The sequence below is a fragment of the Rhinatrema bivittatum genome, chromosome 2, assembly GCF_901001135.1.
Source record: "Rhinatrema bivittatum chromosome 2, aRhiBiv1.1, whole genome shotgun sequence".
Classification (NCBI taxonomy): domain Eukaryota; kingdom Metazoa; phylum Chordata; class Amphibia; order Gymnophiona; family Rhinatrematidae; genus Rhinatrema; species Rhinatrema bivittatum.
The window spans coordinates 26,488,026-26,509,912 of NC_042616.1; the positions used below are offsets into that span (position 1 = coordinate 26,488,026).

The following is a 21,887-nucleotide window of genomic DNA, read 5'->3' on the forward strand; positions in this document are numbered from 1 at the left end:
AATAGACTTTGTTTTTGGGTACTTGCCAGGTTCTTATGACCTGGATTGGCCACTGTTGGAAACAGGATGCTGGGCTTGATGGACCCTTGGTCTGACCCAGTATGGCATGTTCTTATGTTACGGACAGTTTTGAAATCAGTGATTTGCTTACAGTAACCTATACTGATGTCCATTAGTAATAGGCATTGAATAATGTACAACCACTGTAGAAAAAGCAGAATTTCCAGTTGTGAAAAGGAGAAATGAAAATCAGTTTTTAGAACTATATCAGTGTGAACTCATAATACTTAAAAAATAAAATAAAATAAAATTGTGGAGCAGGATATTTCTTTTTCTCCTACATTAAAAGGGGAATTTGAAACAGAGGGTAAGAATTGCAAATAAATACAAAAGATTAGAGAACATTATGACAAAGGAATTGAGCCCGTTTAAGTGTGGAATTATTTGGGGCCCAGTCTCCCATCTTAAAAAGATTAGTGTAGCACAGTGGTTACTAAATCCAGCAGTAAACTTGCATGAAATACGTTTACAAACATTTTGTTTAGTAAGCAGGCTAATTTGCTTCTTTTGGTTTATTCCTGAAAACCAGACCCATTGAGGGGTCCCAAAGGTTGCTTCAGGAATCACTGCTGCAGAATGAGAATTTCATTGCAGTCCTATTAGCTGTATGAGGCACACCTTTAGAAGGATTATGGGAAGGTTCTCCCTTATAGTTTCTGCAAATTTGAAAACTGGTGTTCACTAAAAATAGATGTGCCACTGCCACAGTTCATGAATCTGGAGCTCATATTTTCTTGTAACCTGCTTAGATCTTCTATATAGGTGGGGCATGAAGTATGAATAAACAAACCCTTGTTTTGGCTGGAAGTGTTAGAGCACCTTTTAATGCATGTGATAACCACTAAAATTGGTAAGAAAAACTTATGAAGCACTAGTAAATAGCACATTAACTCCATAGTTAAATTAAAGCCTGTCTGCAGCACACCTCTGATCCGACCCCTTTTTGACCAGCTAAATCTGTGCACTCAGGAACCTCAAATGGCCATGAAGCTAACCCCAAGTAGGTGTTAGGGGTATCGTGGAGACAGTTCATTACCGCTTAATTTAATTTCATTAGTGGTGTGACTCTGGAGATCTTTTCTTTTGATGAAATAGACAGACACTGAAATTTTTATGCAAAATTTACTATACAAATCTGCTGGCACAGAAAAGTCACTGTTCCATCATAAGTAGATTACAAATAACTTGGCATACAATTCCCAGGGGCAAGAGACCACTGGTCGACCAATCTGTTGTCTCCAATGCAAGGCAAGGGTGAGTATCTGGACAATGGACATAATTAAAAATCTTTGTGCAGTGCCTCAATAAACACAGCAGCAGCTCTGCATGTGGGTGAATAGTTTTGTGAGTATGTAGCTATAGCCCTGTTTTCTGGAGACCATTGTCATACAGTGATGGGATCTGGGAATGTCACTCAGTTGGAATTGTGGCTACTGCAAGCTTTTGCTCATACATTTTTGGCTTATCCTTTGATCTTTTATTTTGGGTTGCCCGATGCCCATCACAGAGCAGGTCAGTTTGCCTGAGTCTGGCTTCACCTTAGTTTGATTTACAGCCCCCAGAGACCAGCTCTGTTTCTGACAAACACTTGGTGGTAAGGTTATATGGCAACCAAGAGACCAGTACAATGAAATACTGTACATGCCTTTTGTCCTTGGACCTCTGTGGTTCTGTACTGAAGCTAAGTGTCCCTGAGTGTCCCTGTTTACTATATGGATACAAATGCTATACAGAGAATATCCAGACCTTACATAACAATTTCTGATTTGTTTATGGGAACTCAAAATCACATATCAAAGGTTTTATTCAGCTTTTTTCTCCATTGAAGATTCCTAGAAATTGTATTGCTGATACCTGCTACAGTCCTAAAATTTCAGATCTTCAAAACAGAATTGATTACATCAGGGGCAGATTCATGACATTCTCAGTGGTTGGGGTGCAGAATATGGCACTTTCCTGTCTGAAGAGGGTTTTTTGTTTGGTTTTTTTTAAATTAAAAAAAAAAAAGCAGTAAAATCAGTCATTCATCCTATCGTGATAGTATTTTTACAGGGTAAAACAGTCCTTGAGAGTTAATGAAGCGGCAGGTTGGTCAGTGTCCCAAAAGTTGATGGTGTCTTGCGTAATGATGGTACATTTCTCCTATATCCATAATTGCCGTTGTATCCGAAGAATGGTTTGATTGTGCTTAGAAATAAGCCATGACCCCTCACATAGTCTTCAGAGTGACCTGATGAAAGGAAGGCCAGATAGTCATCATTAGATCTGTTTATGAATCCTCATGCTCTTTCTTATGATCTAGGACCATGGAAGATGAATGCTGAGGAAGGAAGTACTGTGAAGGAATAGCAGCCAACTATGTACACATAACACACTGTATCTCTTGTGGCCTAACAATATTTAATTGGCATGATATGTACTAATTTCTTGAAAGTCTTAGATACGGTGGTAAGTTTGGTGTCAGATCACAACTTATTCCTACCATACTATTGGCTTACATTTCTTTTTCCTCATGGACTGGCATTTTAAACCCCACAATTACTAATTACTGTAAATAAATATTTAAGTAGAGATTGCTATTCCCAAAAGTTGAATTTGAAATGGCCTGCAGTGTGCCTCATAAGTCTGACTGAGGTGCTGGGAATATCCATACTGTTCAGCATTTACATTTTTTTTTTTTTAAATAAAACAAATAAATGTAGGGCGGTGCTACACATACTCATCCACCCTCTGCACCTGCATCTATGTCTGCCTGCAGTTGCATGTGCTTACTGCTTACATCAGAGCCCCGTTTATCGCTGGAAGGAGCAGGATACATATAGAGACAAAGACTGACTTGAATGAAGTTTTGGTCAACCTTAAAGAACTTGTTTTTCTTTTCAAAATGAATAATGTGGTTGCCTTGTTAGTCCACCTTGATACATAAAAATAAAGGTAGAAAAAACAGGTTTTAGGCAATAGCTTTCATTAGACTAACGAACACATTTGTGACCTGCTTTCTAGAACTCTGCTCCAAACTTAGGGCCTGATTTTAAAAAGCATTTACTCGAGTAAAAACCAGGTTTACTGGAGTAAATTCACTTTACTCGAGTAAGTGGGTTTTTGAAAATTGCTACAATATATGCCATTGACTTGTCTATAGGATTTACTCACATAAGTGCACTTTACTTGAGTAAATGGCTTTTGAAAATTGCTACAATAGTAGCTACATTTAAGCATGTAACTCCTTTTGAAAATTACCCCCTTAATGTTAACCCCAGGTTCAATGTAAACCGACCTGATATGACCTGTCATGAAGGTCGGTATATAAAGAATTAAAAATAAATAAAAAAAACTTCTGTGCAGAATGAGCTATAGATGATGCTGCCTGAATATACAAGCAAATTACAGATTATATTAGTGATGGCAGGCCTGGTTTCTTTGAGTTGGGATAGCATTAACCAGCATTATTCTTTTATTTATTTATTTCTGCATTTTTGCACTTCAAAGCGGTTTGATCCTCTGATCCCCTCCTAATCCCTTGCACGATCTCCAGGTATCAGGAGGAGATGGATGCTTGGCATTCAAATTTGTAAGACAAATATTTGACCAGCTTTTTCTTTTTTTATTGTTCTGTTTATATCCAGTGAGACAATGATCGGCTTGATTATGATTGTCATGCTTTGATTTTTGTGTTTTTTTTTTTACTATAAATGTATTTTATGTAATGCGTTGCGAGCTGAGGAGCAAGCAGGTAACACAATAATAATAATGTCTGTTTCCCCTGCCAGCCAGCTTCGCTCTGATTTGAATGCGTGGTGCCCTGTGAACTTGCAGGACCTGTTGACACCATAGTTCAAAGCTCAGACTTCACCTGGCTGGTGGAAGAGCCGATATAGCATGAAGTGCTGTTCCCTTCCTGCCAGATGGAGGGAGGGGAAAGATGATGACCCCGCGCAGTTTGAGGGAAGGGCAGCGAGAATGAATCACATGGATGTGTGGGCCTGAGAGAAAGGACTGTACAGATAGGGGGAGAAAGTGAAAGAGAATGTCATGGATGCAAGATAAGGAAACTTAGTTCAGAGGAGGAGAAAAAATGATTGAGAGAGAGGATCGTGCAGAATGTAAGATGAAATGAAGAGAGGGTTATGAGGGAGCAAGACGGGATTCTGCTGAGGGCGGATAGACCCCCACCCTCTAAAAATAACTTGATGTCCCCTTTTCAAAGCGTTCCTTCTGCAGTCAGCCCTGAATGGTGATGTAAACATTGTAAGCAACCTGTACTTTACTTGTAAATTCAAGTAACATCATCCATGGATCATTCTGTACTGATCTGATGTGCACTGCTCACAATAGTTAAGTGACAAATTTATTAACTTAGTCCAATAGAAAGGCATTGCCTTCAGTTTGTGGATTTAAAGGTCTACCTTTTCAAAATTAAATCACAAAATGTGCAGAGAGAAGAGACTGCAAGGCACCTGAAGAGGAGGGAAGTGGGACAAATTTCTTTTTTCAGGTCTTCCAAGAATTTAAGCCATGAGTAAGGTATGAGTTGACCAGCTGGTTCCAGCTTTTACTCACAGGCTGAGGCAGTCCTGGTTATACTCTGTTGCATGTGTGGACTTGTACTTGTGTTTTGTAAAAAAAAATAAAACTACAAGTTCATGCAATGGGATAAAATCAGGGCTGGACTACCCAGTCCATCAAAAATGAACCAGCTGGTAGCCCTATTTCGGTGGCCATCTAAACGCAAGTCTGAAAGAACAGGTGAGTTAGTTCCAACCTTTCAATTTTGGTTTCAAAGTATGCTGAGAGTGTACCAGTGTGAAAAGCTTAGAAACTGGAGTTGAAAAAGTAGTCCTGCTCAATGTTCCCTCCGAGTGACTAGGCGTGTGCACATTTTTTTTTTCATGTAAGCAACAATTTTTGAGCGCCAGTATTAGTGTTGCATTTCTGTATATAGCACAAAGAAATAAGCATGTGAGCAACCATATAAACCCTGTGAGCGATGCTTCAAAATGTATGAGCTATGGTCCTGCCCCACCTCTTCCTTACTACCTGAAGCCAGGTCAGGCAGTCAACTACATTCTTCAAACAGTTCTAGAAGTTTGTAGTACATCAGATAGGAAGATAAATATTGTAGAGCTATTGTAAAAGTTTGAATTATAGTCAAATTGCTGTGCATAGTCTGAAAACTCCAAGAAACTCAGGGCCTTAATAGTCAGCACTACTTAGCTTAATATCCAACTATGTTTAGGCGCCACCACTTATCCAGAAAAGCAACTTGACTAAGTAGTCAGCCAGATATTTATTTATTTATTTATTATATATTTCTATACCGGACTTCACGAATAGAATTCACATCAGGCCGGTTTACATGGAACTTGGGGGATAAACAAGTGTAACCAAGAACAAGAAGGCTGAATCAAGCAAAGTTACATAATATCTACTGGATGGGCAGTGGCTGGATCAGGGCGCTGCTACTTATCTAGATAACTCAGCCAGATAAACTAGACCTCCCATAGAGCAGATCTACCTTAGCTGGATACGATTTATCCTGTTAAGTGGCGATTTTAAGGAGGATATTAAGCAGCACAGCCGTGCTACTGAATATCCCGTAAGTAAGCCGCATAAGTCTTGTCTGGCTAACTTACATAAACCCTCAATGTTTTAGAGCTATGCTTAACATTCTGTCTTTACTTGAATGGCCTGCTGTAGTACAGCTAAAAATAAGTTGCAGACTGAAGCAATGGTTATAGGCTTATGCTGCTGAGGCAGTGCTTGATGGCTTGCTGCTGCTCTGCAAAGTAAGTAGTTTCATTTTGTCAACTCTGCCAGGGTGTCTGCAAACAGAAGGAAGATGCAGTTTGCCTTACTTAAGAACATAAAGGCTTGCCATACTGGGTCAGACCAAGAGTCCATCAAGCCCAGTATCCTGTTTCCAATGGTGTCTAAGCCAGGTCCCAGGTATGTGGAAAGATCCCAAGGGGTAGTTAGTCCAAGCTGCTTATCCCAAGAATAAGCAGTGGATTTCTGCAACTCTACCTTAATAATTGTTAATGGACTTCTCCTCCACGAACTTGTCCAAACCTTTTTTAAACGCAGTTATACTAATAGCTTTTACCCCATCCTCTGGCAATGAATTCCAGAGCTTAATTAAGCATTGAGTAAAGAAATATTTTCTTATTAGTTTTAAATGTATTTCCCAGTAACTTCATTGTGTGTTCCCTGGTCTTTGTACTTTTTGAAAGAGTAAACAACTAACTTATACTTGTTCCATTCCACTCATTATTTTATAGACCTCTATCATATCTTCCCTCAGCCGTCTCTTCTCCAAGGTGAAGAATCCTAATCTCTTTAGCCTTTCTTCATAAGGGAATTGTTCCATCCCCTTTATCATCTTGGTCGCCCTTCTCTGTACCTTTTCTAATTTTGCTATATCTTTCGTGAGATGTGTGTTGAGAACATAGACCCTTAGTCCGGCTAGAGTGTGATAGCCTCTGGAGGAAGGCCTGCAGCGGAGATGTAGCCGGTAGGCGGTGCTGAACCAGGAGACCGAACAGGACCTTCAACTTTACCAGCCCTCGTTCCCCGCAGGTTGAGCTCTTGGGTGCCGGTAGGACTTAGGCGAGGGTGCCAGTAGGACTTAGGCGAGGGTCTCCTGGCACAGAGAAGATCAAGTAAAGTCCGGGTCTGGGCTGGCAGCAAAGTGGGAAAAGCCGGAGCAGTCCAGGGTTCGTGGCTGGTGGCAGCGGAGCAAAATGGAGATCCAGGCCTGAGGTTGGGGCAGGCTGAAGACTAGCAGGACAGAGGGACAAACCAGAAGTCGGGGCAGGCAGCAGATGAAGATGAACGGGAATCCAAGCAGAGGTCAAACCAGAGAAGCAGGCCAAGAGGAAAACAGGATCAGGAACTGAAGGCAGAAGCAGGATCAGGAACTCAGGTCAGGAACACAGGAACAGCAACTAGCACTCCAACGGAGAAGGACCTGTTGCTAAGGCAAAGGAATGGAGTTCCTGAGAGGGTTTAAATACCCTGTAGCGTCCGACATCAGTTCAGGGGCCGGGTCGAAGTTTCCTGCCTCTGCCCCTTTTAAACCCAAGCCCCTGCATGCATGTGCCTAAGGGGCGGGGTTTTAAGCATGAATGTCGGCGTCTCCCTCGTGTGGAGAGTGCCGCGGGTAGTTCCCGCTGCAGCCCGGAACATTGTGGAGGATGCGACCAAGTGAAGATAGGCAGCAGTTAAGGTGGGGACCTGGCAATGGACTCCTGCAGCAGAGATTCACAACAGTACCCCCCCCCCTTTACGCCCCCTCCCTGGGGATTCTGGTTTATCCAGATGATCCTGATGAAATTGGCGGAGAAGGGATTTATCCAGAATGTTGACTGCAGGCTCCCAGGTGTTCTCCTCTGGGCCACAACCTTCCCAAGAAAGCAGATACTCCCCTCTGTGATGATATAAGCGTACATCCAACACCTCATTTACTTGGTAAATGGTCTACTCCTCCGCTATCGGTTTGGAGGGTTCAGGCGGTTTACAATGGAAGACTGAAAGTACCAATGGTTTGAGTAACGAGACGTGGAAAATGTTGTAAATTCTTAAAGTGGTTGGAAGATGTACGGTAAGATACTGTACCCATTCTTTCTGAAACTACAAATGAACCGATGTACTTGGGTGCCAGGCACATGGAAGGAATGCGGAGTCGGATATGTTTAGTGCTCAACCAAACTTTATCCCCAGGGTTGAACACTGGAGCTGGTCGATGGTGTTTGTCAGTGTTTATTTTGGTGACAGCAGCCGTCTGTTGCAATTTAGCTTGTGTGGCCTCCTAAAGGGAATGAAGCTGCCGAGCAGTGAGTTGGGCCGCAGGTTTAGGTACCATCAACGGAAGTGGCAAAGGAGGCTTGGGTTGTTTACCATAAACAAGTTGAAAGGGGGAGGTTCCAGTAGCCGAGTGGACATGATGATTGTACGAGAACTAAGCACATGGTAGTAGGGACACCCAATCATCTTGTTTATCCTCCACCAAGGATCATAGGAAGGCCTTCAGTGAACGATTAGTGCGTTCTGCTTGTCCTGAGGATGGAAAGCAGAAGTAAAGTCCAAACGAACTCCAAATTTTTTGCAAAGTGCCCTCCAGTATTTTGCTGTAAACTGGGATCCACAATCTGAAGCAATATGGAGTGGCAATCCGGGAGTGTGAAAGATATGTTGAGTAAACAGCCGTGCCAGCTCAGGAGCTGAAGGAAGCTTGGTAAGTGGTACAAAGTGGGCTATCTTAGAAAACCTGTCCACCGTGACCCAAATGACAGTCTTTTCTTTGGATAAAGGTAAGTCCACTACAAAATCAGTAGAGAGGGTGGTCCACGGTTCGGCAGGTATGGGAAGCGGTTGTAAGAGAGCCCAAGGACAGCCTGGCAAAGGTTTCTGTCAGGCGCAGGTCGGGCAAGAGCTGACATAGGCTTGGACATCCCACTTGACGTGGGGCCACCAGTAATACCTTGTTAATAGTTCCTTTTGACAGCAGAGAACGTCCAAGAGAAATACGAGCAAGGAAGCAACTTCCCCTTGGTGGACACTTGGCTGAAGACCTCCCCAACCGCTAGATCCGAAGCATTCACTTCTACTATAAATGGTCGTTGAGGGTCCAGATGATGCAAGCAGGCGTCCAGCAGAAAGGCTTTTTTCACCTCCTCGAAAGCTTGACGTACCGCCGAAGGCCATTCTTTGGTGTTTGCTCCTTTCTTGGTGAGGGCAGTAAGGGGAGCCACCTTTTGGGAGTAGTGAGATATGAATTGTCTAGAAATTTACGAACCCGAGGAATCGTTGGAGAGCCTTCACCCCCCACCGGTTGAGGCCAATCCTTGATGGCGGACACTTTCTCTGGGTCCATATGGAATCCTGTAGAGGACACCAAGTATCCCAAAAAGGATAGAGATACTTGTTCGCATAAGTATTTTTCCAACTTGGCGAACAAACAGTTGTCCTAAAGCCTTTGTAACACTTGCTTAACTTGCTGTTGATGTGTAGAGAGGTCTTTCGAGTATATTAGTGCATCATCCAGACAGACTATGATGGATGAGTGGAGCATGTCACAAAGCACCTCGTTCATTAGGTTTTGGAAAACCACAGGAGCATTACACACCCAAATGGCATAACAAGGTACTCGTAATGCCCATCACGCATGTTGAGAGTGGTTTTTCACTCCTCTCCTGGGCGAATTCATACTAGGTTGTAGGCCCCCCCCCCCCCCGCAGATCAAGCTTAGTGAAAATCTTGGCTCCTTGTAGTCGGTCCAGGAGCTCCAGGATGAGTGGCAATGGATGTCTGTCAGTGAGTGATGGCGTTGAGCCCCCTGTAATCAATACAAGGTCTGAGGGAGCCATCTTTCTTTGCGACATAAAAAATCCCGCTCCCGCAGGTGAATTTGAAGGCCAAATGAAATCATGGTCCAAATTCTCTTTGATATAGCGGGATACTGCTTGTGTCTCCGGAAGAGACAATGGATACACATGCCCTAGAGGTGGCATGGTGCCTGGTAGTAGATCAATGGCACAATCAAAGGGATGGTGTTCTGGAAGAAGTTCGGCCATCTCCTTGGAGAATACGTCCGTATAGTTAGTGTATTGTATGGGCAACAATAAGGAAGTGGCCAGCAGAGAAATGCAAGGTCGAGGTATCTTGGGTAAGCAAGATGAGAAGCAATGCGGACTCCATGCCGCTATTTGAAGAGTGTCCCATTAGATGACAGGTGAGTGCTTCTGAAGCCACAGCAAGCCCAAGAGCAGAAAAAGAAATTTCTTCGATGTGGAGTTCATGGGGACCGTGGTGGCAGAGAGACTCCCAGGAAGTGGTGTACCATGAATGGACAAAATCTGTAGTGGTGGCTGGCGAGGAAGAACAGAGAGCTGTAGTTGCTATACAAGGTCCGCAAGAATAAAGTTTCCTCCGGCCCCGGAGTCACCGAAGGCAAGAGTGGAGAATGTTCCCCCTGGATATTCAAGGGTAACTAGAACGGTATATTGAGGAGCAGAGTTTACACAGCCTAGGGTCAGCTCCTCGATAACACCTAGGCCCTGGAGTTTTCCGGCCGCTCACTGCATTGGGCCAGCAGATGACCCTTACCTCCGCAATACAGGCAGAGGCCTAGAGAACGGCGGTGCTTTCTCTCCTCAGGAGTCAGAGGGTTGTGTCTCAGCTGCATGGGTTCCTCACCGCAACTGTTGAAGATTCAGAAGTGGGAACCAAAGGACGTGGGAAGGAAGGAGCCAGTGAGACTGGTTGCTTAGCAGGCTTGACCTCCCGAGCTCGTTGCTGGAGTTGACGGTCGATCCGCCCTGCAAGGTCTATTAGAGTCTCAAGGTCCTGCGGGAGATCCTGAGCTGCAAGTTCATCCTTTATTCGAGGAGACAAGCCCTCCAAGAAAATGCTCTGCAAACTATCCTCCCGCCAACCCAGCTCCGATGCTAAAGTGCGGAACTCCACCACATAGTCAACTAGAAGACCGGATCCCTGACAAAGATGCAAAAGCTCGGTAGCAGCAGTAGATTTCCAAGCTGGCTCATCGAACACAGTCCTGAATGTGTGAGTAAACTGCTGCATATCCCCGAGCAAAGAGTTGCCTTGTTCCCAGCGCGGCAAGGCCCAAGCTAGAGCTCACCCATCCAAGAGCGACAGTATGTACGTTGTCTTAACCTGATCCGATGGGAATTGTGCCGGTTGCAAGGCAAACCTCATGAAGCAATGGTTTCAAAACCCCCAGCACTGCTTCAGGCAAAAACCGGAGCAGTCCAGGGATTGTGGCAGGCGCCAGCAGAGCGCAACGGAGATTCAGGCCGGAGGTTGGGGCAGGCTGAAGACAAGTGGGATTGAGGAACAAACCAGAAGTCGGGGCAGGCAGCAGCTGAAGACGAACCAGAATCCAAGCACAGGTCAAACCAGAGCAGCAGGCCAAGAGGGAAGCAGGAACAGGAACTCAAGAGCGGAGCAGGGCTGGAACTGGAACTGAGGAAGGCAGGAACAGGATCAGGAACTCAGGTCAGCAACTAGCACCAACAGAGAAGGACCTGTTGCTAAGGCAAAGGAATGGAGTTCCTGAGAGGGTTTAAATACCCTGTAGCGTCTGACATCAGTTTAGGGGCCGGGCCGAAGTTACCCACCACGGCCCCTTTTAAACCCGAGCCCCTGCACGCGTGCCTAAGGGGTGGGGTTTTGAGCAGGAAGACGGCAGTGTCTCCCTCGTGGGGAGAGCGCAGCGGTTAGGCCCCGCTGCGGCCCGGAACATCGCAGAGGACGCCGTGACCGACTGAAGATAGGCAGTGGACTCCCACGGTCGGGATTCACAACAATATGGTGATCAGAACTGCATGCAATACTCAAGATGAGGTTGTAATATGGAGCGATACAGAGGCATTAGGATATTCTGTTTTATTCTCCATTCCTTTCCTGATAATCCCTACCATTCTATTTACTTTCTTGACTGCTGCTGCACACTGAGAAGAAGATTTCAACGATTTTCAACAAATACACCTTGTATTTTGTAGTTATAATTTAGTTTACTCTTCCCTAAGGGGTAGATTTTCAAAGGGGTACGCGTGTACCCCCCCCGAAAACCTACCCCAAACCCCCCCTGCGCGCGCCGAGCCTATTTTGCATGGGCTCAGCGGCACGAGCAAGCCCCGGGACGCGCGTAAGTCCCGGGTCTTGCATGGAGGGGCGTGTCGGGGGTGTGTCAGGGGCATGCCGGGAGTGGTGCGCCGTTTCAGGGGTGGCGCCATGGGGCATGGTTTCGGCCCGGGGGCGTTCCAGGGGCGTGGCCGCGGCCTCCGGACCAGCCCCCGGACCGGAACATGGAGCGCGGCAGCCGGCCCGGCAGGCGTAACTTTGCTGACAAAGGTAGGGGGGGTTTAGATAGGGCCGGCGGGGTGGGTTGGGGAAGGGAAGATGCGGGGGGGGGGTGGAGGGAACGAAGGCAGGCTGCGCGGCGCGTGCAGGCTGCCGATTTTGGGCAGCCTTGCGCGCGCTGACCCCGATTTTAATGGATACGCGCGGCTACGCACGTATCTATTAAAATCCCGCATACTCTTGTTCGCGCCTGGTGCGCGAACAAAAGTACGCGTGTGCGCAGATTTATAAAATCTGCCCCTAAGTGCATAACTTTGTAAAACTGAGAGACTGGGCATGCAAATGAAATTTAATGTAGATAAGTGAAATGTCCTCTTGCAATTTCTCACAATCCTCTTGTGATCCGACAACTTTGAATAATCTTGTGTTATCGACAAATTTGATCACTTCACACTTGTTCCCATTGCCAGATCATTTATAAATATATTAAAAAGCATCAGTCCCAATCCCTTTGGCACTCCAATATTCACCTTTTTTCTATTAGGAAAATTTACCATTTCGCCCTACTCTCTGTTTTCTATCTTTTAACCAGTTGGCAATCCACAATAGGACCCTGCCTCCTATCCCATGACTCTCTAATTTCCTAAGAAGTGTTTCATGAGGGACTTTGTCAAATGATTGTTCAAAATCAATATCAGGAAATGCACGGTCAGGGTGGTCTCTCAAGCACCCTATGGAAACTTACATGTAGCCTCTCTGCACCAAAATCCCAAGCTGACCATCCCCTGGGGCAGCTGAATGAACAGTTTGGAAATATTCAAGTTGTATAGCACCCTAAGATCACTTAGATGAAAGGTGCTTAATAAATCCAAATTAAACTTATTTTAAATATTTGTCATACATGCACCTGTATTACATCCTTCATAAGTTTTGCATTCCTTGATGCGATGTTAGCAGAGAAGTCTGAGTTATTGCTTAGTGATACCTGCGCCGGCATTATTCCTGGTGCTCAGATAGAGGGCAGCAGCTCCCTTGACCTGAAAGCGATCCGCCAGTTCACCATAGGTGGAGGTTCCGCCATTTGACTGTTAAAACAGAAGCCTCTTGTGTTAGATATGCATTACAGTTTATCACTAGGTCAAAGACCAGCTTTAGGGATGTTGCACTAGGCAATCCAATCGGCAACTGCATCATCCATAAGCAGTATAAATTGCCAAGCCTGGCCCTTGTAAGCCAGATGAATATGGTGCGTTTAAAGTATACAACCAAGGAGAGAGGCTCAGAGCTTTCAGCAAGGCTTTTGAAATGTCGCGTATAGAAGGCTCATGAATAAAATGAGAAGCCTGGGAATGGTTCCCAAGGTGGTGGAGTGGATTACAAATGGGCTGACTTGACAATAAATGGAATTTTACTTTGAAGAGAGAAAAGTGTGAGAAGTGGAGATCCTCAAGGATCTGTTCCGGGACTGGTTCTGTTCAATATCTTTGTGATATTGCAGAGAGATTAGAAGGTAAAGTTTTTATCTTTTTGTGGGTGACATTAAGATCTGCAGCTACATGCACACACCTGAAGAAGCATAGAAAATGAGAAGGGATCTAAGAAAGCTCGAGGAGTAGTCAAAGGTTTGGTAGCTGGGATTCAATGTCAAGAAGTGCAGAGCCATGCACTTAGGTTACATTAATCCAAAGGAGCTGTATGCAGCAGGGGGTGAAAGACTCATGTGCACAGACCAGAAGAGACTTCGGGGTGATAGTGTTTGATGATATGAAAGTAGAAAGCAATGTAAGGTTAGAAGGATACTGGGCTGCATAGAAAAAGGCATAACCAGCACGAAAAAGGAGATGATAATGTCCCTGGAAAGGATGTTGGTGAGGCTTCACCTGGAATACTGTGTTCAGTGCTGGAGACTGTAGCTCAAAACAAGTAAGGACAGGATGGAAGCGGTCCAGAGAAAAGCAACCAAAATGGTATGAGATTTGCACCCACAGAGTTATAGGAAGAGTCCTGGAGGACCTAAATATATGTGTACCCTGGAGGAGAGGAGAGGCAGGGGCAATGCGATGCAGACTTTTAAATACCTGAAAGAAATTAACGATGCACAAAAATCAAACTTTTTCTGATGGAAAGGAAGTTGTAAAAATAGGGGTCATGATATGAAACTCCAAGGAGGAAGGCTCAACAATGTCAGGAAATATTTCTTCTGGAAAAGATGGTGGATGCATGGAATGCCCTCCTGAACAAGGTAGTGAAGAAACAATGGTAACGGAATTCAAAAGATCATGGAACAACACAGATGATCCCTAGTGGCTGGAGAATGGAAATGAAGATATAGGCTAACCTCTGTACCACTTAAAGCTAACATAACTATAGGGAGTACCTGCATGGAGTGACAATTATTACCCTAAGCAATTTGCTGGGCAGACTGAATGAACCATTCTGGTCTAAATCTGCTGTCATTAACTATGTTAAAATGAGCTGGCTGCTGTGCTTTGTGTTCATTATGACCCCTGTTTTCTAAAACACATAAAAAATACCCATAAGCATGCCAACATTAATGCAGTAATGGTTCTCAACCCAGTCCTCAGCACATGCTCAGCTATTGTGTTTTCAGGATATCCAGAATGAGAATGCATGCGATAGATTTGCATGTAGTGCCTCCATGTTATGCAGATCTATACTATACATATTCATGGTGGAATTCCTGAAATCCAGAAGGTCTGGGTTTGTCCCAAGGACTAGGTTGAGAAGCACTCTTAGTAAATACTGTGGAGAGCAGAGGTGGTTCTTCCATTAGGCAAACTAGGCAGTCACCTTAGTGTGCCAACATTTCAGGAGGAAGGAGGGTAGTAGGGTCTGCAAAATCTTTGGAAACCTTCAGCTGTCGCCTAGCCCCTTTTAAGGCATGGCACCATAAGAGAGAAACAAATGACTGCTGGGTAGATGGAGCAGAGGTGAAGCTGAGGGGGGAAACTGTGGAGAGAGGGTACTGGGCAGGTGAGGATGGGGTGGAGAGAGAGAGAGGATTTGGGCACTGAAACAGGGAGACAATGAAATTCAAATGATGCTAGTGTGCTGAGGAGGGAATGAAGGGGAGAAAGAGGAGGAGTGGCTGGGGTGGGGTGGGGTGGGGAGAGTTGCTTGACAGGAGGAGAGGGAGAAGGGATGCTGGGTATTGTGGAAAGGGGACAAAAGAAGGTGGATGCAGGATGTGGGTGAGAGGTGGATGCTGTGCCAGAGCTGCGACTGATGGGCAGGTGTGTAAGGGAGGAGAGGCAGGGAACACAAGACTGAAGAGTCACTTAGGGCGCCTAATACCCTTGCACCGGCCCTGGTGGAAAGCCGTTAACACAGTAACACATAAATGTTACCAGCAGTAGGAATGCATCTTTTTTTCCTGCTGCCAGAAATAGTAACCACATTAGGTGTCTCCATTCAAAGAAAGGATCTAGGGCATCATCATTAAGCTGAAATCTTCTGCTCAGTGTGCAGCAGCCGCCAAGGAAGCAAACACAATGCTAGGGATTATTAGGAAAGGAATGGAGAATAAAACAGAATATCCTAATGCCTCTGTGTCGCTCCATGGTGTGACCTCATCTTGAGTACTGCGTGTAGTTCTGGTCACCACATCTCAAGAAAGATATAGCAGAATTAGAAAAGGTACAGAGAAGGGCAACCAAGATGATAAAGGGGATGGAACAATTCCTCTGTGAAGAAAGGCTAAAGAGGTTATGAATGGAATGAGTAAATGTTAAAACAGTTGTTTACGCTTTCCAAGAAAAAAGACCAGGGGTGCCACAATGAAGTTACTGGGTAATACATTTAAAACTAATAAGAGAAAATATTTTTTTACTCAACACATAATTAAGTTCTGGAATTCAATGATGTAAGAACATAAGAACATGCCATACTGGGTCAGACCAAGGGTCCATCAAGCCCAGCATCCTGTTTCCAACAGTGGCCAATCCAGGCCATAAGAACCTGGCAAGTACCAAAAATTAAGTCTATTCCATGTTACTGTTGCTAGAAAAGGCAGTGGCTATTTTCTAAGTCAACTTAATTAATAGCAGGTAATGGACTTCTCCTCCAAGAACTTATCCAATCCTTTTTAAACACAGCTATACTAACTGCAGTAACCACATCCTCTGGCAACAAATTCCAGAGTTTAATTGTGCGTTGAGTGAAAAAGAACTTTCTCCGATTAGTTTTAAATGCCAGATGCTGTGGTGAAAGCTATTAGTGTAGCTGTGTTTAAAAAATGTTTGGACAAGTTCCTGGAGGAAAACTCCATAAACCATTATTAAGATGGAGGTGCAGAAATCCACTGCTTATCTCTGGGATAAGCAGCTCGGAGTCCTTCTACCCTTGGGATCTTGCCAGGTGCTTGTGACCTGGATTGGCCATTGTTGGAAACAGGATACTGGGCTTGACGGACCTTTGCGCTGACCCAGTATGGCAAGTCTTATGTTCTCCACCAGGGGCGGATTGGCCTATCGGGGGATCGGGCATCCCCGGTGGGCCGGTTGCTCTAGTCACGTGGTCTGCAGAGCGCGCCTGTGACAGAGCCGCGCTCGGCAGACCACGTGGTATCTCCTGGGCCGGCCTGGGCAGCGAATCTCCAGGCCGGTCTTCATCGGGAATCCGCTGCTGTTCTCCACTCTCCTTAAAGGGCCGTTGATGGCTGGAAATAATCCCCTTACTCTCCTAGAGCAGTCCCCCTACATGGGCATTAAACCTTCTCTTTCTCAGAGCAGCCCCTACGTGGCATGAATGTCACCTCCCCCTGAACAGCCCCTCCCCATGCAGGATGAAGAGCATGAGGTCAGGCAGCATCATTTGACGGCATGGAGATAGTGGGCAGAAGCACCTGGGGATTGTTCTTGGCGCCAATAACCAGGGACCTCTTCAGAGCTCATGAGTATGGGATATTTGGTGCGGGTAGAGTGGGCTCCATCTATGGGAAGGGGGAGCGTTCTGCTCATGGGGTGGGGAGGGAGAGGAGGGAGTGTTACTTTGAGCCTTTGACAGCCCTATAAGGATATTGGTGGAGTCAGAGATAAGGGTGCTGGCCTGCCTATGCTCTAAAAGCAATTAAGTACACTTGTTGAGGTAGAAATACTTTGGGGGCTTACTATATAGATCATGTGCTTAATGCAATGTGCTTCAAACAATTTTTATATTATGAACTACTTTACAGCTCATAAACATTTTTAGCATGTTAAACCCTTTTTTTTTGTTTTGCATTATCAGTAATGCTTACGTGTGCATTAACGATTAAACTTGTGATGCTTAATATTCAATAGCATGCCTTAGTGTACATAGTAGGTTTTTAAAAGTAAAGCTTTGAATTAAAAATGGGCTGCTGGACGGGGTGGGGGAGGGCGAGACACAGGTCTGAATGGACCTGGAGCTGACAACACAGCTGCAGCAGAAGCCGAGGTGGAAATACTCACCTGCCCTGTCCTCTTCAGCAAGGCTGGAAGTGGTTTGCTGAGGAAGTAGGCTCCCGCGTGAAGGTCTCGCTGAGCGTTATAGGGGGGGATCACAGAGCCCAGCTTTGGCAGGGAACAGTTGTAGTCTTTGGCTATGCTCCCCATGGCCACACAGTCCAGAATGAAGCTTTTCTCCTGCACCCGCAACTCCTGCCGGGAAGGAGACGATGCAAAGCGACCTGAGTGGGACGCTTTGCTTTTGCTTTGAGACAGCATCGGCTTTCCTGTTCAGGGCCAGAAGAAGAAGAAAAAGCAAAAAAAAAAAAAAAAAAAAAAGGTGCGGAAGGGCTGCTGCAATGCTTCCAGCGGCTCGCGGTCAGGTTTTCGACGGAGACTGAGCAAAGAGGCAACAGAAACCCGACGGGGGTTGCTATGGCCACCGCACACTAAGGAACCGACAGGCTGGCCCCATTAAAGGCCTGTCCTCTCCCTGGCACCAAAAGCCTTTTAAAACTGCTTTATTTCATTATAATCTTTGCTTTAACAAAGAAAAGGTGTCACAGGGCTTCCACGGGCAGGGCCAGGAAGACAACAAAGCTGCAAAGTCTTGATACAAAGGGTGGAGAGGTTTAAGTTTACTAGAAACTAGGTAACCTTTTTTTGGGGGGGTTAAAAAGGAAAGGTGCAGGAAGAATAGGCTCCACTGGAAGGGAACTGCTGAAGCTTGAAATGAAAATGTTACAGACGGGTTTTAAGCTAAAGTCCTAAGAGCAGTGCTGGCTTTAGGGTATGGGAAGCTGGGACGTTGCCTGGGGCGACATGCAAGGAGGGGCGTCACTGACCAGGGTCAGTACAGAGGAGTCATTAGTCAGGAACTTTTCCCCCCAAATCAGATTTTTAGTGTCCCAACTATTTTCAGTCATGCTGGACCTTAAAGGCACCAGGCTGCGGACCGGCATGTTGGAACATGAGAAGCGGGCTGCTGAAGCCTCCCTCTCACACATCTGGGTCTAGTTCCCTTCCACTCTAAGGACCCCAAATGAGTATCAGCCAACCCATCACATCATCCACTATGCTCTCCTCTGCCCCCCTCCCTTCCTCCTGCCATGCACCTCAGCATGTTCTTCCACAGACGGGCTCCAGCACTGCAAGCAGAAGCTGTGGCGAGTGCTTCTCAATAGGTTGCAGCAGCAGCAAAACCAGGCAGTGAGGGAGTGTCTGAGGGTAAGCTCATTGACCATGGCCCCTGCTGACCTTTCCGGAGGGAGGTGGGGTTTATGAGAACATGCTAGCTCAGTCACTCCCTTCACTGCCTGCTTCTGCCTCCCTCACTGGTCCCAAGGATGTCCACAATGGTTTTTCAACTCTTAGGTTTGCCGACAGGTTTGCGACGGTGGCAGAGTAGGGAGATGGAGCCATCGGGTCTGTAGGAGAAAGGGATAATAGGGTGAATGGAGAGAAGGAACCTTCAGACCATAGGAGGGAAAAACGGGTAAGGGAGGTGGTGCCATGTGGCTCATGGTGTGTGAGGGACAAGAGGAGTACAGGAGCGGGCAGATGCTGTGATTGATTCCATTTGGCACCCTGGTCGCAACTTGAAACTACTACAAACGAACCCAGAGAAAAGCCTATGATCTCCCCACATTACTAAAGAGATCCCCAGTGGCAGGGCTAAATCTAAATGGCACGGAAATCAAATGCCTGCTGTATGCAGATGATCTGATTATTTCATCTATCATATTAGGAGCTACCACCCAGGAAAAAGATCTAGGCATCATAGTGGATAATACATTGAAACTGTTGGGTCAGTGTGCTGTGGCAGTCAAAAAAAGCAAACAGAATGTTAGGAATTATTGGGAATGCTGAATAAAACAGAAAATGTCATAATGCCTCTGTATCGCTCCATGGTGAGACCGCACCTTGAGTACTGTGTACAATTCTGGTCTCCGCATCTCAAAAAAGATATAGTTACACTAGAGAAGGTACAGAGAAGGGCGACTAAAATGATAAAGGGGATGGAATGGCTCCCCTATGAAAAAAGGCTAAAGAGGTTAGGGCTGTTCAGCTTGGAGAAGAGAGGGCTGAGGGGGGGATATGATAGAGATCGATTAAATCATGAGAGGTCTAGAATGGGTAAATGTGAATCAGTTATTTACTTTTTTGGATAACAGAAGGATTAGGGGGCACGCTATGAAGTTAGCAAGTAGCACATTTAAAACAAATCTGAGAAAATTCTTTTTCACTCAAAGCACAATTAAGCTCTAAAATGTGTTGCTATAGGATGTGGTTAAGATAGTTAGTATAGCTGAGTTTAAAAAAGATTTGGATAAATTCCTGGAGGTGAAGTCCATTAACTGAAATTAATCAATTTGACTTAGGGAATAGTGACTGCTATTACTGGCATTCGAAGCATGGGCTCTACTTATTATTTGGGTACTTACCAGGTTCTTGTATCCTGGATTGGCCATTGTTGGAAACAGGATGCTGGGCTTAATGGAACCTCATTTTGACCCAGTATGGCATGTTCTTATGTTCTTATCCCAGAAGGTCTATAAGAGAATCCAACCTGCTAGAGACCTACAAGTAAACCTCGATAAAACAAAAATTATGATATTTCAGAAAAGGCAAACAAAATCTCTAACACAAATTCAAATTTTTCATAAATAAAAAGAAGTTGAGCATACCCGACTATACATACTTGAAAATAAATGCATATGGGAATTTTAATTTAGCTATAAAGACACTACAAGGAAAATGCCTGAGATTCTTATATGCAACAAAGAAACCTCTGGAAAACGACAACCCCCCAGTAAAGCTACTATTAAAATTATTTGATATTCAATTGTGAGGTTTGGTCCCCAAATTATACAAAATGGGACAGAAAGTTAATAGAAATCCTACACCTTTAGTTCTGCAAACAGATACTCCATGTCCACAAAAATACCTTAATAAGGGGTGCAGAGCAGAATTAGCGTGCCTTCCCTTATTATACACCATACAAAAAATAATATTTAAATTCTGGTGTCCTCTCAATAACACAACTCAAACATCCTCCACTACCAGGAAAGAAATGGAGAATAAAACAGAGAATATAATAATGCCTCTGTATTGCTCCATGTTGTGACCGGACCTTGAATACTGTGTGCAGTTCTGGTCACCACATCTCTAAAAAGAAATAGTGGAATTAGAAAACATACAGAAAATGGTGACCGAAATAATAAAGGGGATGGGATATTTCCTCTATGAGGTTAAGAATCTTCAGCTTGAAGAAGAGACAACTGAGGGGAAATATATAGAGGTCTATAAAATAGCGAAGGGATTGGAATGGGTAAACATGAATCAGTTGTTTATGCTTTCAAAAAATATAAAGATTAGGGGACATGCAATGAAGTTACCAGGTGATACATTTAAGACAAATAGGAGAAAATACTTTTTTACTCAACGCATAATTAAACTCTGGAATTCATTGCCGGAGAATGTAGTAAAAGCTGTTAGTGTAACTGGGTTTAAAAAAGGATTGGACAACTTCCTGAAAGAAAGTCCATAAACCATTAAGATGGACTTGGAGAAATCCACTGCTTGTCCCTGGGATAAGCAACATGGAAGCTATTGAACTTAGGATTCCTGGCAGGTACTTGTGTCCAGGACTGGGTAATGTTGGAAGCACAATGCTGGGCTTGATGGACCTTTAGTCTGACCCAGCATGGTAAAACTTACTTCACAGAGAACAAAAGAACGCAACACAAAAACCTGGAAAAATAAACACACTCAGTACATATGTAGCAGACCTGCCATATTAATCCAGTACTAACACCTGGAGCTCAAACAACTACAACCCGGCCTACAAAAAGAGGCAATTATTGCAGTGTGTCCTAGAACACCAATATATCTCCTATTGGTGCTGATGCAATACAGTGCGCTCAGCACTCCGATGCGGATTAAATAGGCACTAATGCACCCCCTAATGCAATAGGGGGATTAGCGCCTATTTAACCCGCGGACGCGGAGTGAATGTAATAGTGCTCATCACATGCAAATGCATGTGAAATGAGCCTATTACTCATTCACTCCACATGCAAAAAGATAAATGTGCGCAGGTAAAAGAAGTATAGAAAAGCAGAAAAAACTGCTTTTCTATACTTCTTTTTTAAAGTAAAAAAAAAAAAAAAAACTCAGCAGACCGCCGAGTTATGAAGACCGACGCCAGTAAACTCGGAGTCGGTTTTCATAACCGGCCATCTGCCAGTAATGAAAATGGCTGCCGATAAAACTCGGCATTGGTTTTCATTTCTGGCAGACAGGCAGGTTATGAAAACCAACGCCGAGTTTACCGGCGTCGATCTTCATAACCGGCAGCCTTGGTAGGTCACGTTAACAAGGAGGCGCTAAGGTCGCGCAAACAACCTTAGCGCATCTTTCCTAGCGTGACCTCCCTAATTTACATATTGCATGGCGCCCCCCCCCCCTTGAGGGCGCCATGTGTGCATTAAGAAAGCGGGCATTGAAAAGTCAGCGCCCGCTTTCTGCGAAAATTATTGCATCGGCCCCATTGGGAGTTGCAAAATGCAAAGCAAA

At 44.8% G+C, this 21,887-nt stretch overlaps 2 protein-coding genes across 3 annotated transcripts in view; one reads left to right on the forward strand and one right to left on the reverse strand.

Moving 5' to 3' along the window:
- Positions 1 to 21,887, forward strand: part of LOC115083156 (zinc finger protein 879-like) — a 124,178-nt gene that overhangs the window by 40,984 nt on the left and 61,307 nt on the right. The window lies entirely within an intron of this gene.
- On the reverse strand, positions 1,803 to 17,602 carry LOC115083715 (uncharacterized protein C17orf98-like). 2 transcript variants are annotated; one of them, XR_003854387.1, is made up of 4 exons: positions 17,334 to 17,602; positions 12,869 to 12,968; positions 2,840 to 2,974; positions 2,200 to 2,290 (listed from the first exon to the last, which is right to left on the reverse strand). XR_003854387.1 is itself a non-coding variant. In XM_029587697.1 (3 exons), the coding sequence occupies exons 1-3, from the start codon at positions 17,586 to 17,588 to the stop codon at positions 2,133 to 2,135; spliced, it is 513 nt and encodes a 170-aa protein (XP_029443557.1). In that variant the 5' UTR covers positions 17,589 to 17,602; the 3' UTR covers positions 1,803 to 2,132. The 2 variants fall into 2 exon arrangements, 1 of the variants encoding a protein (XP_029443557.1); XM_029587697.1 differs by lacking the exon at positions 2,840 to 2,974 and having other exon boundaries at positions 1,803 to 2,290.